This window comes from Onychostruthus taczanowskii, unplaced genomic scaffold (assembly GCF_017590055.1).
Source record: "Onychostruthus taczanowskii isolate IOZ18803 unplaced genomic scaffold, ASM1759005v1 scaffold1, whole genome shotgun sequence".
NCBI lineage: Eukaryota > Metazoa > Chordata > Aves > Passeriformes > Passeridae > Onychostruthus > Onychostruthus taczanowskii.
Window position 1 is genome coordinate 30,510,945 of NW_024496525.1, and position 13,644 is coordinate 30,524,588.

General features: G+C 44.0%; 1 protein-coding gene across 2 annotated transcripts in view; it reads left to right on the top strand.

Moving 5' to 3' along the window:
- Positions 1-13,644, top strand: part of RCOR1 (REST corepressor 1) — an 83,026-nt gene that overhangs the window by 34,976 nt on the left and 34,406 nt on the right. For both annotated transcript variants that reach the window (XM_041396362.1, XM_041396371.1), the window contains one exon: positions 6,454-6,537. In XM_041396362.1, coding sequence (XP_041252296.1) covers positions 6,454-6,537 — 84 coding nt within the window. The remainder of the gene's footprint in view (positions 1-6,453; positions 6,538-13,644) is intronic.

Below are 13,644 nucleotides of genomic sequence, written 5' to 3' on the forward strand. Positions count from 1 at the left end.
CAGCCAGGTGTAGTCATGTATAGGAAGAGCTAACTGCTGCTTCATTTATAGCTTTTTAATTAAAAAGTGCTTCTCAGTTTGCAGGATTCCAGTTCTGTTTCATTTAATGCTGCTATAGTCTGTTCAGTGATGGTATTTCTGTGAAGTACCAGCTGCTATGACTAGGCAATCCTTGGAAAACAGGAATGAAAGGGGATCACAAGCATTATCTGCTGACTCAGGGAGAAGTCACATGCAGAAGGAAATGGAGATGAGCAGCAAAGTTCTTCAAATGTCTTTGAGTTGCTGCTTGGGACACCAGTGCCAGTAGTGGAGAAGGAAGGTGGAAAAAGCTTTCCTTCTGACTCTGAATTTTGTTTGAATTCTCTTGTGTTGCATAGGTGTTGTGCTATTGTACCACAGCTGTGTATTTACAATTACACTGTGGGCCTGAGTAATACCAGTGAACCCATAAGAGAGAATTTTTTTGTACTATGGGAGCCTGTGCCTCCCTTGCCTTATTTTGTTTAACAGCCATCATGGGTGCTGTAAACAGGGAATTTTTACACTATGCAATAAATTTAAGTTCTGCATTGATAAAGAAAATGCAGGATTGGGAATGGATGCGCTTGTTTAATCTCACTTTGCTGGAAGTAAATACATTAGACTTGATCCAAAACTGCTTTAAGAAGCATTCAGCAGCTAAGTTATTATATGGCAACTCCAGCTCCAAAGGTGAATAGATACTCTCAATAAAAGCATCTATTCACCTTTGGATATTATACAATGCATGTTTTATATATAATGCTCAGGGTTGCATATTAAAAGGAAGAGGCATTTCTTACACTTTCTTTTAAAATCTGCAATGTGTGATTTAAAAATTAGTACCAGTTGGGAGAGATCAGTAAGTGCTGTTAGTAAAGCAGTAGCTTTTGAATGTGGGAATCTGGCCATCCTTAACCTTGGGTATTTCAGTTGTTGTGTAATCTTTACTAACTTCGTGGAAGACGTTCAGATCTGGAAGTATATTCTTACCTGTTGTTTTGCAAAAGACCAGTACCTAAAGAATTGCCTATGGTTTTATGGCAAGTGCTTTTAAACTTCGGTTTAAAGCTCATGTTTGCTTTCCAGGGAAGGTATAGAAGTATGTATTTGTATCCAGCACCTGGCTGTGGACCTACTCTTCTGAGTTACCTTATTCTAAATAACAGAAGCAGCTGACTAGAGCAGGGTCCCGCTCTTCATGGTGTGTTGCAGTGCTCTCACACAGTCATGTGTTGATGTGCTTTGCTTTGAAATCCAGAGGGTTTCAGTAGCTCTGAAATGCCTTGTGCAAACATCAACAGCAAAACATCAGAGACTGCTGAGGGTTATGGAGAAGGAAAAATGCTGGAGGCATCTTGCCCAAGCCTCACTTTGACTTGGGCAGGATGCAACTAGGAGCAAAATGTGTCTTGACATCTGCAGGAGGTGAGTATCATTTCTTCAAGGGATCAGTACAGGTGTGAAGAGGAAATGTAAAGTTCCTGAATGGCACACAGCTGTGGCTGGATCATGCAGCATCCTTGGGGAGAGCTGTGAGATGGAGCAGGTCCCTCAAGTGCAGGAACTCGAGTGGGAGCTGGCGCTGCTGCCTTGCACAGAAGCAAAATAACAGATGACAGAGTGATTGGTGGCTCTTTGAGAGACCTCTGCTCCTACTGAGTTTATTCTGGCATGTTTCTTCTCTAACGTGGAGAAGAAAATAAAATGTAATGTGTCAGGCTGGAGCTGCAGGAGCTGCGCAGTGCTGGGCTCCTGCTTGCAGGCAGTGTTTTGCCTTCTTGCATGCTCCTTGTGTATGGTGTCCATTCCACCCGTGGTCCTTAGGACAGTTTAAACTGGTGCTGTGGGTGAGGGAGGAGTCCTGGCTGTCCCTGCTTCCTTACTCTTCTTACTTGTCTCTACATATGCGTAGTAGAAAGTCAGGAACTGGTATTGAGTTAAAGCTGATAGCGTTTTTGTTGGATTACTTTTTTTTTAAAGATCAGGTAGATCCTCTGTTTTGGTTTGTCAAGTAGATGGTGGAAGGGGAAACAATGCTCTTTTGCAGTGGTGCTGTTGAACCTTCTGATTATTTCCTTCTGATGCCAGTTACTCCATGGCTAACTTGAAATTGGGGAGGGATCAGAAGGATAGGGAAGGTACTCTCTGACCTGTACGGGGGACTTGATGTACGTCCACTGGTACAGTGACCTTTGGTAGTTCCTGTTCGGAGACATCCCTGTTTTCCTTTCCCTATCAGATGTCCTGGCTTGACAGCTCCTGGGTAGAGGTGAGGAGAGCCTTAGCTCCTGTGGATCAGGGTTTCAAATCTTGCAGTATGCTGCTCTTGCATGTGCTGTGCCCTGTGCATTAGCTCAGGGAGCCCCCAGGGATGGAGAGCCTCAGTCTTTGGGTAGAGGTGATGGGAAATCAAGGGGCCGTGTTGTTTATCTCCTGTGCAAATCAAGGTATTTCTGCACACTGGTTTTGAGATGTGTCCTCACAGCTCCAAGGGGGAGGGAAACCCAAAAGCCCCCACAACACATTAGAATAATATTGTTATATATGTCTTCTGCTCTGCTTCATCTCCTCCCTTGCACAGTAGAACTTCTTGGGCTTGTGCAGTAAACCACATCTGCAAAATGGGACAAACTTTTAAAATAACATTTTCTTCTCAAAGTGAATTTTAAGCTGGATTGGTTCTCTCCTGAGTTTTAGTTATAGTCTGTGGAGTAGGGTTATATTCTAGTGGTAAGAAAAGAGAGAGATGTGGTAACTGCTGTGGAAAAAGCAACATGATACTGTGCCTGGTTGGGGCTGCACTTTATGCCTGGGTAAAGGCATTGGAAGTTTGCATTCCCTGTGAATCCTGATAGTGGAACAAAATTTAGGGGGTGCTGCTTGTAGTAGAAGGTTTTCCTCTTGGAGGAAGCAACCATGATTCCTGACAGACTTGGGAGAAATGGGGAAGCTAATAGTGGGAAAATGATTACAGAGTGTTCGTTCCACAACAGCTGTGACACAGAGCTAATGGCTGTGGTGGAGGTTTTACAAATATCTGGTGGGTAGCTAGATGAAAGTGCAGGATTACCTGAAATGTCAGATCTTCTTGTCTGCCAGTGTACAGCTTCTCTAAACACAGGTTGCACTGGTTTAACTGCAGTTGCTTAAACAAGTAAACCTCATTGATCCTAAATTGATCTTTTCTCCTAAAAAAAGAGTAACCCTTGCCATTCTTACGTGGCTATTCTTACATGAAATACGCAACAGATTAAATCGAATTATCTTTACAGCTTTATCACTGAAGTGCAGAGTGTCAGAATTTGTCCTGGTAGTCCTTGTTCAGAAGCATGGGACGGTGTTGGTGAGCATTGTAGCTGTGCTTGGAATGGTGCTATAAAGGGATGTAACAGCCACGGCTCTCGTGGTTGTTGCTGTGAAGCAGTCATTTCATTTCAATGTGCCGCTATAAAGGGATGTAACAGCCACTGCTCTAAGTCCCCTCTTAGGCTCTCGTGGTTGTTGCTGTGAAGCAGTCATTTCATTTCAATGTGCTACTAAATTCTGAGCAAGCTCTTATGCTTTTTGTTGGTACATCATGCAGTAAGAGCAAGGGTACTTAAGTGAGTATATTTATGGTGGGGTCAGTACTGTACTGGAAGAACGCCTGTCATGTCTGCCTTACATATGAGGCACAGTAAATGTGGGGCTGTGGGTTTGAGAAGGGGTGCTGGGGAGGAAGTGGTCCTGGAAGGTGAAGGACCTGGCAAGCATCTTGGAATGTAGGGAGAGAGAATCTGCCTTTATGGATATTTGAGGAGCATCCCCACTCCCTTCTTTCTATTGTGTTGGCCTTTAGGTGCTTCTGCCCTTTACAGAAAAGCGTGAGTTTCAGCATAACCCTACTGTGTGCCTTGGACTGGCCTCTACAGCTGCCAGGGAATGAGGCCTGAGGGTGGATAGGTGTGGGCTTGGGTGGAGAGCTGGAGCAGGAACACTGGAGGTGTTGCTTCACACCCTTTCATGAGCCCAGCGTAACTCGGCTGGTCGGAGCTGCAGAGGGGCTGGAGAGAGGAAGACACTGGGCTGTGGGAATTGGGCAGAAGGGGGTTCTGAGGGTGGCATGAAGCCCAGCATCAGCAGGCACCTCTGTGTATGATGCCCAGGGAGGGAATGTATGGCTGGAAGGGGGTAGCTCCTAACCCAAGGCATTTCCTTGGCAGTGGGGGTTCCTGGGTGCCTGTTGTGGAGCATGAGGAGCACATTCCTCCACCCTGCTTTTGGGTGCTGTGAGGTCTTGCAGCACCTCCCTGTACTGGGTATCACCTCCTAGGGCTGCTGTTTCAGGTCACAGCCTGGAAGGGCTGTGGGGCTCCCTCTGCAATGCCCCAAAACCTAACTTGGGGTTTTTACTATGGGAGGTGAAACTTCACCCAACTTACTGTGGTTGAGCTGAGCTAATGGAGCACTGCTCCTGACAGGGCAGCTGGGCTGGGATGTGCACCTGAGGTATCCCAGAACAGAGGAGGTTCAGACTGCTAAACTGGGAGAAAACTTTCTCGTTTCCCTGATTTAGGTGGGTTCTCTGCTAAAGGCAGGCTGACATTGCCTGATGTTGTGAGGTGTTACACGTCACTTGGCAGTGTTGGCATCAGGCTCCTGAGCTGCAATGGGTACTGGTGGTGTGTTGGGATTTGGATGAAAGTGTTTAAATTTATGGAAACCTGACTGATGATTGCTACATTTGAGTATTTTTATGGGATAAGAATGTGCTTTTCAGTATAGGTTAAAGTGAGGCGAGAGACTTTTCACTCTTCTGTTCTATGAATCCCTTGTTAGACTTTAGTATATAACAGGCCATCCTGGATAAGGAGAGTGAAGAGAAAAAATTTGATAAAAGGGAGGCTTAGGGTTGACTCCTTCTTTGCATTCCAGCCTAGACTTGAGATGATGAAAAATGTAAAATTTAATGCCAAATGTTTCAGGACTTGTAATTTTAATTTCAGACACTCTTTGTGTTCTGTGTCTGGTCTTCACCTCCCATCTCTTGCCAACAGAGGATATTGTCTCTTCTCACTTCTTTTTTTTTTTGCCTAGTGTAGAAAGTAATAAACATGCAGTGTGCAAAATACCTTGTATGCACAGTTGCTAACCTCCCTAAAACAGCGTGAAACCTTCCCAAAAACCCAAGTGAAACATAATCATGGTGTTTATCATGAAAGAAAACTGCTAGTGCAGTGTAAATATGTTGCTGACAGGTGGTTATTTTTATTACGTGTTATCTGTACTTCAATGTTAAAATATTTTTGTCATCTAAACCCTGACTGTTCTTAGCTGAGCAGATTTCAGGTTAAAAACAGTGGTGAAACCATGAATGTTCATAGTACTGTAATGTAATTTTCTGTTACTAGATCTTTTCTGACCTGTTTTAGTGCAGGTTATAACGTGTGGTGGTTATATGTCTAATTGCACAGTGCAGAGAAAATAGCATTGTGTTGAAATACTGCATAAAACTTGAGCATTATGTGGCATTTTGTAGTGGAAATATTACTGTAGGTACTCATTCATAACAAGATTTGCAAGTTTCTCTCTGCCAGGGCGGGTGGTTGGGCTGGCTGTGTATGTGCGCTGACTCAAAGGAGGCAGTTCCTTTTTTTCCTCTTCTCATCCTCTTCTTCCTCCTCCTCTTTTGACTGCTTGTGACCAAACATCATCAGAATTGACAAGAGCTTACTCTTGAAACATAGCTTAGTTTGAAGTTGGTTTTTCGAACTACATCCAGCTGTGGATCTTCACTTGAGACTTTCAGAGCTCTCCTGCCAGCCAGGTGTAAAGCTGGTTAAAAACAGACTTGTCTGAGTGTGGCTGTGAATGCATTTGGATTTCTCTGGAGCACTTGAGACTGGGACCTGCTTGTGACCTGAGGGACCCAGTGTCACCTGGGTGGACATTCCTGATTGTATGGGGGATGGAGGCACAGAAGGGCTGCTGGGACAGTGCAGGAGGTGCTCAGAAGTGTAGTGTGGGAGGTTTTATGCATGTGCCTACCCTGAAGGGTTAATCTGTCTGCACTCTGCAGTCTCATGGTGTCCAGGGCTTGGAGCCTGCTGCTTGAGCCTAGCTCCTCCCTTTTTCATTTAATGATGGCTGGAAGAAAAATAATCAAGTGTGCTGGAAGAGAAACATTAATTAACTTTTAATTTAGATCTAACGTATGCTGCTTAGTGTACTGCATGAGAGTGTGCAGTATCTGTCATGTTATATAGAGGGTGATGCATTGAAGAAACAAGGAAAAGCCTCAGGTCTGAATAGGAAGATGGGGTTTTAACTCTGTGGATGGGTTTTATATCTTGATTAAAAGTTGCAGATGTGTGATAAGTCGCTTTTGTATCCATTTTGCATCCGAAATTACTTTGTCTGTAACTTGGTTTGTATCTGTTTTCTCTTAAGCCAAACTTGCAAGGCGAAGTCAGGAGAGAGAGAATCTCGGCATGCTGGTCTGGTCACCTAACCAGAATCTGTCTGAAGCAAAATGTAAGTCTCTTCCACTACTTTTATTCCCTTCTTTGCTTATATGTATCATTTCAAGAATGCAAAGTTGCCATTTTTGGTAGATGGGTTATGTCTGTGACCTTTCCATTATGAATTAAAATTAATTTGAAAAAAAGAAAAGCCTACAAAGCAATCCCCAGATGATCTTTGTTCTCCACTGGGCAGCTGCTCAGTGTCAAATCCACGGGGGCAGGGAAGGCAAGAGAAAAGTGACAAACATTCCGTGGTATGAATTCTTTAAACTACTCATCTGCAGACCTACACAATCAGCTCTGTTTTGCTATTGGTGCTATAGAAGACGACAGAAATAACAGGGGAGAGCAAAATGAAAAGGGGGGTGGGTTGGGAGTCCGGGAAATATTTGGGGTGGGGGTCCGGGAAATATTTGGTAATTAGTAGTACCTTTTCCTCTACAAAGACAAATCCACATCTGGAGCCCATGGAGATTTAAATTCCAGAACAATTGCAGTGCCTTGCAAGTCCACGTGAGGGCAATTAACAGCGCTCTGTGTGTGTCTGGGAACAAGTCTCAGTGCTGCTGCCAGATGGCAGAACTAGTGTTTGAAAGGCTTGTCTAGCTACAGTTCTCCTCGTGAATAAGTAGGACTCCTTGATTAAAGGGCTGCTGTTTGAATGTAGTAACTAAACCTAAGCACTTCTGGCGGGAGGGAGCTGAAAAGAGCTTATTTTGACTTTCTGCTTATACCTTTGTGGTTTTGGTTTTTTTTTATCCTTTCTGATTTCGGGGGCCAAGAATGAGAATCATGCATTCCTGTTCCTCTGCAGGTTTTGTGGTGACACTATTAAGTCAATACCTGATTTTCCTGTAAACCCAGGGCCTGGGATGCTTGATAAGGCACATGTGAGGATGTAGTGGCATTTGCAAATTAAGGCAGCAGAGATTGTGCACCAACTGGCTCTGTCATGAAGGGCCTATGCTCTGCCCTGGGGCATTTGTTACCCTGTTGCCCTGAGCAAGTTACCCCTTAAGTTACAGAACGATGATGGTACTGATCTGCAGATAAAAAGGGCTTTACAAGGATCATGTTTGCCTTCCCTCCTTGTCTGCTCCCTGTTGGCTATTTGATGCTGAAATAAATAAGACTGGTGAGAAGAGGAATGTATTTGACAGTTACTTACAACTAGAAACCTCTTCAAGGGTAAAACAGCAAGGAATAGTTGCCACCACCAAGAGGAGTGACTGTTCATGGGTGTCTGTGACACAGGATTCCTGTAGCTGCCTCTCAAGTCTGAATGTCTTTTGAATCTCAGCTCAGATTTGGAATCTTTAACTCCTGCCTGATAGGAAACTGGTTTCTTGAAGAGGGAAGACAGAATGGAGGAGGAAAAGGAAGAATTGAGTAAAATAATCCTTAACTGAGTATTCTGTGGTAATTGGCACAGAAATATACTCAAAGAGCATAGAGAGGATATAATATCTGCTAAGATGTCATGAACATAACAGGTAATTAAAAAGTAGTTTTGACACTGATAAATAAAAATTAGGTGGCAATTGTCTGTTAATTCAGTAAAAGTGTTGAGGAAAACCATGTGAATATAAGAGGAGGGCTAGAATGAATTTCTCAAAATATTGAATATTTTAGTAAGAGTATAAGACTCACTAGTGAGTTCACCTTGCAGGAGAGGTACAGCAAAAAAATAGTGAAATTCATTTGGAGTTTGGGGAAGTGAAGTATGAGGTTAGTGCACTGTACATGGCACCAAAAATACCTCCCAGGTGCCTATTTTATACAGAGGGATGGAGTTAAGAAATTGGGTATCTAGTAGTACTAAAAATCCAAAGGAGCATTGTGAGAGGTGGCTGAGGGGACCTTGGGGTGGCAGATGGGAAGAGGGCAGCTGTGCAGGGAATGAGAGAACAGGGTGGGGGCTGGTTGGTCAAGCTTTGTTTTGTGTCAATCTGAGCTGGTCCTTTTGAAAGGAATCAGGTATTCCTGTCTCTGTCTGGTATTTCTTAAAAACGAGCTGTGAAAAACAAATGCTGCTGCAGGTAGGAGCTTTTCTTTTTTTGAAACTAAAAGTTGATTGATTGGTAGAAATAAGTTTATTGCTCTAATGTATTCAAGAGAGCTGTTAAGCACTGATTGCATGAGAGGCTGATTCAATCCCCCTTCCTTGCAAGGGATGGGAACTTCTTCCAAAACACCAGTACTCTGCAATGGCTGTAGAGCACTTACTAAATGTATCACAAGCAGAGTTCTCTAATCTGTTTTACGGTTTATGATGAAAGAACATCAGGAGACAGGAGGTCTCTCCAGTGTCTCTCAAGTTCACTGACAAGTCTTGGCATTGTTGATAGTGAATCCGAATTAAATGACATCCAGGGGGATGTGTGAGAGGACTGATGATGATCAGCATTTCCATCAGTGATGTGGGAATTGATAGGGAATTGTGGGTGAGCCTGTGGACTGACAGGATGGTAAATAAAATTAATGCTACTGACAGTCTTGTAGAGTGCTTTGGGTCTTTTCCTTACTTGGACTGCTGCCAATGCAATGGGCTCTTAATGACCCAACTGCAGGGTTATGAATCTCAGTACTGAAATCTCTGGCTTTCTACATCAAGCCTGGGGTTTGGGAGGAAGTAGCTTAGAGAGCAATCTTGGGGAAGCAGTGGGCAGGTAATTTAGCAAAGCTTCCCAGTGTCCTGCTTGACCCAGAAGATTATGTGGGTGTAATGAGTGAGGTAGTCACTGGAAAAGTTTGCTGCCTTTCCACCCAGCAACATTCAGGGGAATGAACCTTGGCTTTAGTGTTTAAAAACTGAGAAAAGGGTGGAGACAGGAGCTGCTGGAACAGTTTGGAAACAGAAGCTGAAGCAAACTCCATCTGCTTAGCTTACTGAAGAGAGAGACTCAAAGGGGGCTATTGTCAGTTATTCTCTCAAAGAGAAATTTTGACATAATAAGAGACACACATAATACAAATAGATGGCTGCAAAATAAGCCCACACAGACTGAGATGAAATATCCGAGTGTGTGGAGGTTTTTTGTGGAGATTGGCTTTTGGAAGTTATCCAGGGAAGTGATGGATTCTTGTATTTCTTGATGCCTTTTTAAACCATGGATTTTTGTGATGTATTATCCTTGATGTGGGAGATCATTCATTGCCAATGTGAAGTTGCAAGTGGAGGGAGTTCTCCTGTGGGCTCCAGGAAGCTGGTGTAGCTCCTTGGGCTGTGCATTGGTGAGTCCCAGCTGGCACATTCATTTCAATGCTGCTCCTCAGGCTGAAGTGTGGGTGAACAGATCCTTCCAATCAGCACACATTGGTACCTGTGATTACTTTTGTCTGTATTCCAAAGCCTTGAATTCATCCTGTGCCCGAGAATCACAGGGCTCTTCTCTCTGTTCCTGTGGCTGGGACTCAGCAAGAAGATGGAAGCAGCACGTTAGCTCTTCCTTGGAGTGAGCTGTAGCTCTCGTGAGTGGGAGAGTTCTGTGCAATCAGTGGAAATTGGGCAACCCACCCTTGTTAAAGGGGATTCTGTGCTAAAAAACACTGAGCAGATCTGTGACAATGCTCAGAGCAGTGCACCTGATGGAGGAGCTGGCAGAGGACTGGCTAAACTGTTGGAGGTTGTGGGAGAGTCTCCTGCAAGCTGCTGAAATGAATCCCAGAAAGACCAGTGTGTTAGCCAGCTGAGAGCTGGTGGATATCTGCATACCTGATGCTCCAGGCTCACACAATTAGTTAAAAGTTTGTTTCAGTCCCATGCAGCCTGTGTGCTGAACAACTGTTTTAATCACACTGGAGAAGCCTTTTCCCTGGATGTCATGAAGTGCTGGATGTGTTAGAGAAGATGAAAGCAAAAGTACGTGTTGGCATATTGCTCATTTTTTTTATCCTCTGCCTTGCTGACCATTAATCCTGGGTGCAATCCACTTACTGCCTTGCCCGTATTAGTACCAAAGTTGAATGCTGCCAGCATGGTCCATATCTACTGCCAGACTTCTGCCTTTGAGGGGTCACTTGCATAGCAGTGCCGCCACAGTAGTCACAAAGTTAGCCCAAAACTAGAAGTTTGTCCTTTCTCTTTTGAAGACGAAAGAAAGAAATGTCACCATGCAGTAACTGAACGTTTGGACTTAAAATAACTGCTCCCCTTCTTGCTCTGCTCCAAATACCCTGTGCTGTGGCTGGGTCACACCTCTCACAAAGAATTTGCTCTCGAAGTGAGACTCCCGAGAGACTCTGTGGACTTGGAGCCATGGAGGGCAGCTGTTCTGGCTGTGCTGGGACTCTGTCACAGAGGGTGGGGAAGGACACAGGAGGAAGAATGATGCCTTGAACAAGGTGACATTGAGGAGCAGGAACAGCTAGGTGGAAGACAGGCGTCTGCTCTCTTAGAGTGGCACATGGTGAAGGAGGAGGGGAAATAGTGAAAAATGCATTGTAACGATGCTGTGGAAACCCTGCACAGGATTGAGCTGGGCCAGCATGAAGCTATTAATAAAACAGCAGTGTCTCTCTCTGTGCCAAGCATGCCAGTGAGTGGAACCAAAAAAATTACTTTGGGTTGGTTTAGAAATGAGCAAGTGTTGGCATGCAGCAGCTGCCCAGGAGTGAGGCGTGGACACCAGGCGAGAGGGTAGGATGTGATTATTGCTTTTATGCATCTGCAGTTCAGAAGTGCATGACAAGAAGAAAAGATGTATTGTTTTGCTAGTGATAAGCTTTGCTTTGAAACTAATTTTTTGTCTCTCTTCTTGACAGAATATGTGTGCTGCTAGATGGGAGTTTTGTTTTCTCACTGATAACTTGGTGGCTATCTCCAGTGTATTTACAGTTTATGGGGTGTTACTGAGCAGGCAAAAATTGTTCCTAATACCTGTGGGACACTGGATCATGGATGGCAGCTGGATCTTCTGGTCTTGCAGTGCTACTTCCATTTGACCTGATGGCTGATTGGTACTGCCAACTTGAGCATTCACCAGTCTCTTCCGATGTCATCCTGTGGCATCTCCTCTTTTGAGGCTGCAGCTGGCTCCCTGATTTACATTATGCCTGCCTTGGTGCACATGGGGGGAATTCAGACATCCTCCTTCCTTCTGTGGAGGGGAAATAGAAGGACCCACGGGACATGGGGACAGAGAAATGCCAGAATTAGGTGAAACAGCTGAATGCTCCAACATCCTCCTAATGTGCCTGGCCATACCCTGTGGCTGGGGGGAAAGGGAGCAGTCCCTAAATGTGCTGGAAAGCCTGATGCTGGGAAGGCAGTAATGTGCCAGCTGAGGCTCTGATGGAGGAAGAAGTGCTGGTTGCTATGGTTACTGAAGATATTAACCCTGTGGTGTTTGGCTGGGCAAGGTTTAGTTAACTGTGCCACAGGCTGGGTGACTGTTCGGGAGCGTGTGGTGCTCTGCCCTAAGAAGTTATGAATTGGCATTCAGGATTTGAAAAGCCCATGTCCCAACTACATTTTTAAGTATGCTCTGGTCCTTAGTGTGTCTGCAGCCTTCTTAGGGTGCAAGTGAGTTTTGGTGGCTCTCCTCTGTTGTGATGGTGAATGCCAGAATTTCAGAGGACAGGTTGCTGGTTTAAGTGGACAGAGTCTGTCTCTAGCTTTAGTTCAAGGGTTAATCTTTGCATAAAATGGACTCTGGATTACTCTAGTTTTTCTTGTAAAGAGAATGTTGAGCAGGCTTGGGAATCTATTTAGTCTATTCTCTAATTTAAAATTACTGTCAGAATAAAGAACACGAAAATGTCTTCCAAGGTTTACTGCATGTGTCTGATCATGATTTTGTGTGGTTGGTCTCTGTTCTCAGTGTGTATCTGAGCCATAGCTGTTTGAAGAAGAGCTTATGTTTGGACATGGTCTTTTCCCCTTGGCTTACTTATTTTGTCCTGTGAATTCTGTGAACATGTGACTCCGTCACTATCGTCATTAGCTCTCATTTTCCATGGGGTGTAGATTGAAATAAATAAATATGAGCAGAAAACCACAAATGGGAGAGTGTAGACTGGGGAAAGTGCTGATCTTAAAATCTCCCTTTTAGAAAATAAAGCCCCTATTTACAGGATGCATTTAAAATGGAAGGGACTGTTGCTTCAGGGATATTTCAGAGCCACGTCCTCCCCAGCATACAGGCACCCTTCCTCAGGCAGCAGCAGTGAGGCAGAGGATATAGTCTTGTACATATCAAAAAAGATGTTTTTAAGTCCCTCCTCTCCATCATGACCTAATCAGTGTCCTTGAAGCAGTTGAAATTGTTTTATTTTGAATCCGCTCTCCCCTGCGTCCTCTATGGTGACCTGGTTTGCGACTCCACAAAAGGTTGTGTTGATGCTCAGGAAAAGTGCAGCCACCTTGGCCAGAGATGGGAGAGTAGGAGCCGCTTGGGCTTTGCTACCAGAGAGAAAAAACTGTTGTTGAACTCACAGCTGAGCTTGTACTTGAGGTTTTTTTTTGTGGTTGGCTGAGTGCTGTGGGAGGTTGTGGGGGAAGATATATGTGTATTATGCTTCTCCTGTTTGGGATTTTTCTGCTTGTTTGTCTCCAAGGACACAAACAAAATTCCTTTTTTTCTTTTTTGGTAGTAGCAAAAGTATGAGTACTGAAAAAAGAGCTGCTAGGTCTCTAAGGGGTGGACTTCAGGAGTTGTGATTGTCTTCTGAAGGTACATTCTGACCTTTTGTTGCTCAAGTAAAGATGGCAAAAAAATCCAAACTCAAGTTTGTGCTGTTTGTGTATGCTCCTTACCTAGAAATACCAGTTTGTTGTCTGTCCCAGTGACAGCAAAAAGGATTAATGTAAAAGCAGAATTGGGTTTATGTTTATCCCTAATCCAAATTTCATATTATGCGGCGAACCTGGCAGCTGTGAAGCTTGGATGTAAATACAGTAGCTGAAGAATGCATTTCCATTAATGCAGAAATTAAAGAATTAGTGTTTAATTTAAGGTTCTGCTTGAATTTTCTGTAGAAATAATATAAATTAATAATGTAAAATAGAAATAGAATAGCAATAAGAAATAGAATAGCAATAATATAAATGTCATGGCCACTTTTCCCAGCAGCTGCAGCAACTGCACTTCAGAAAATGCTCAAAAGACAGAGGTGA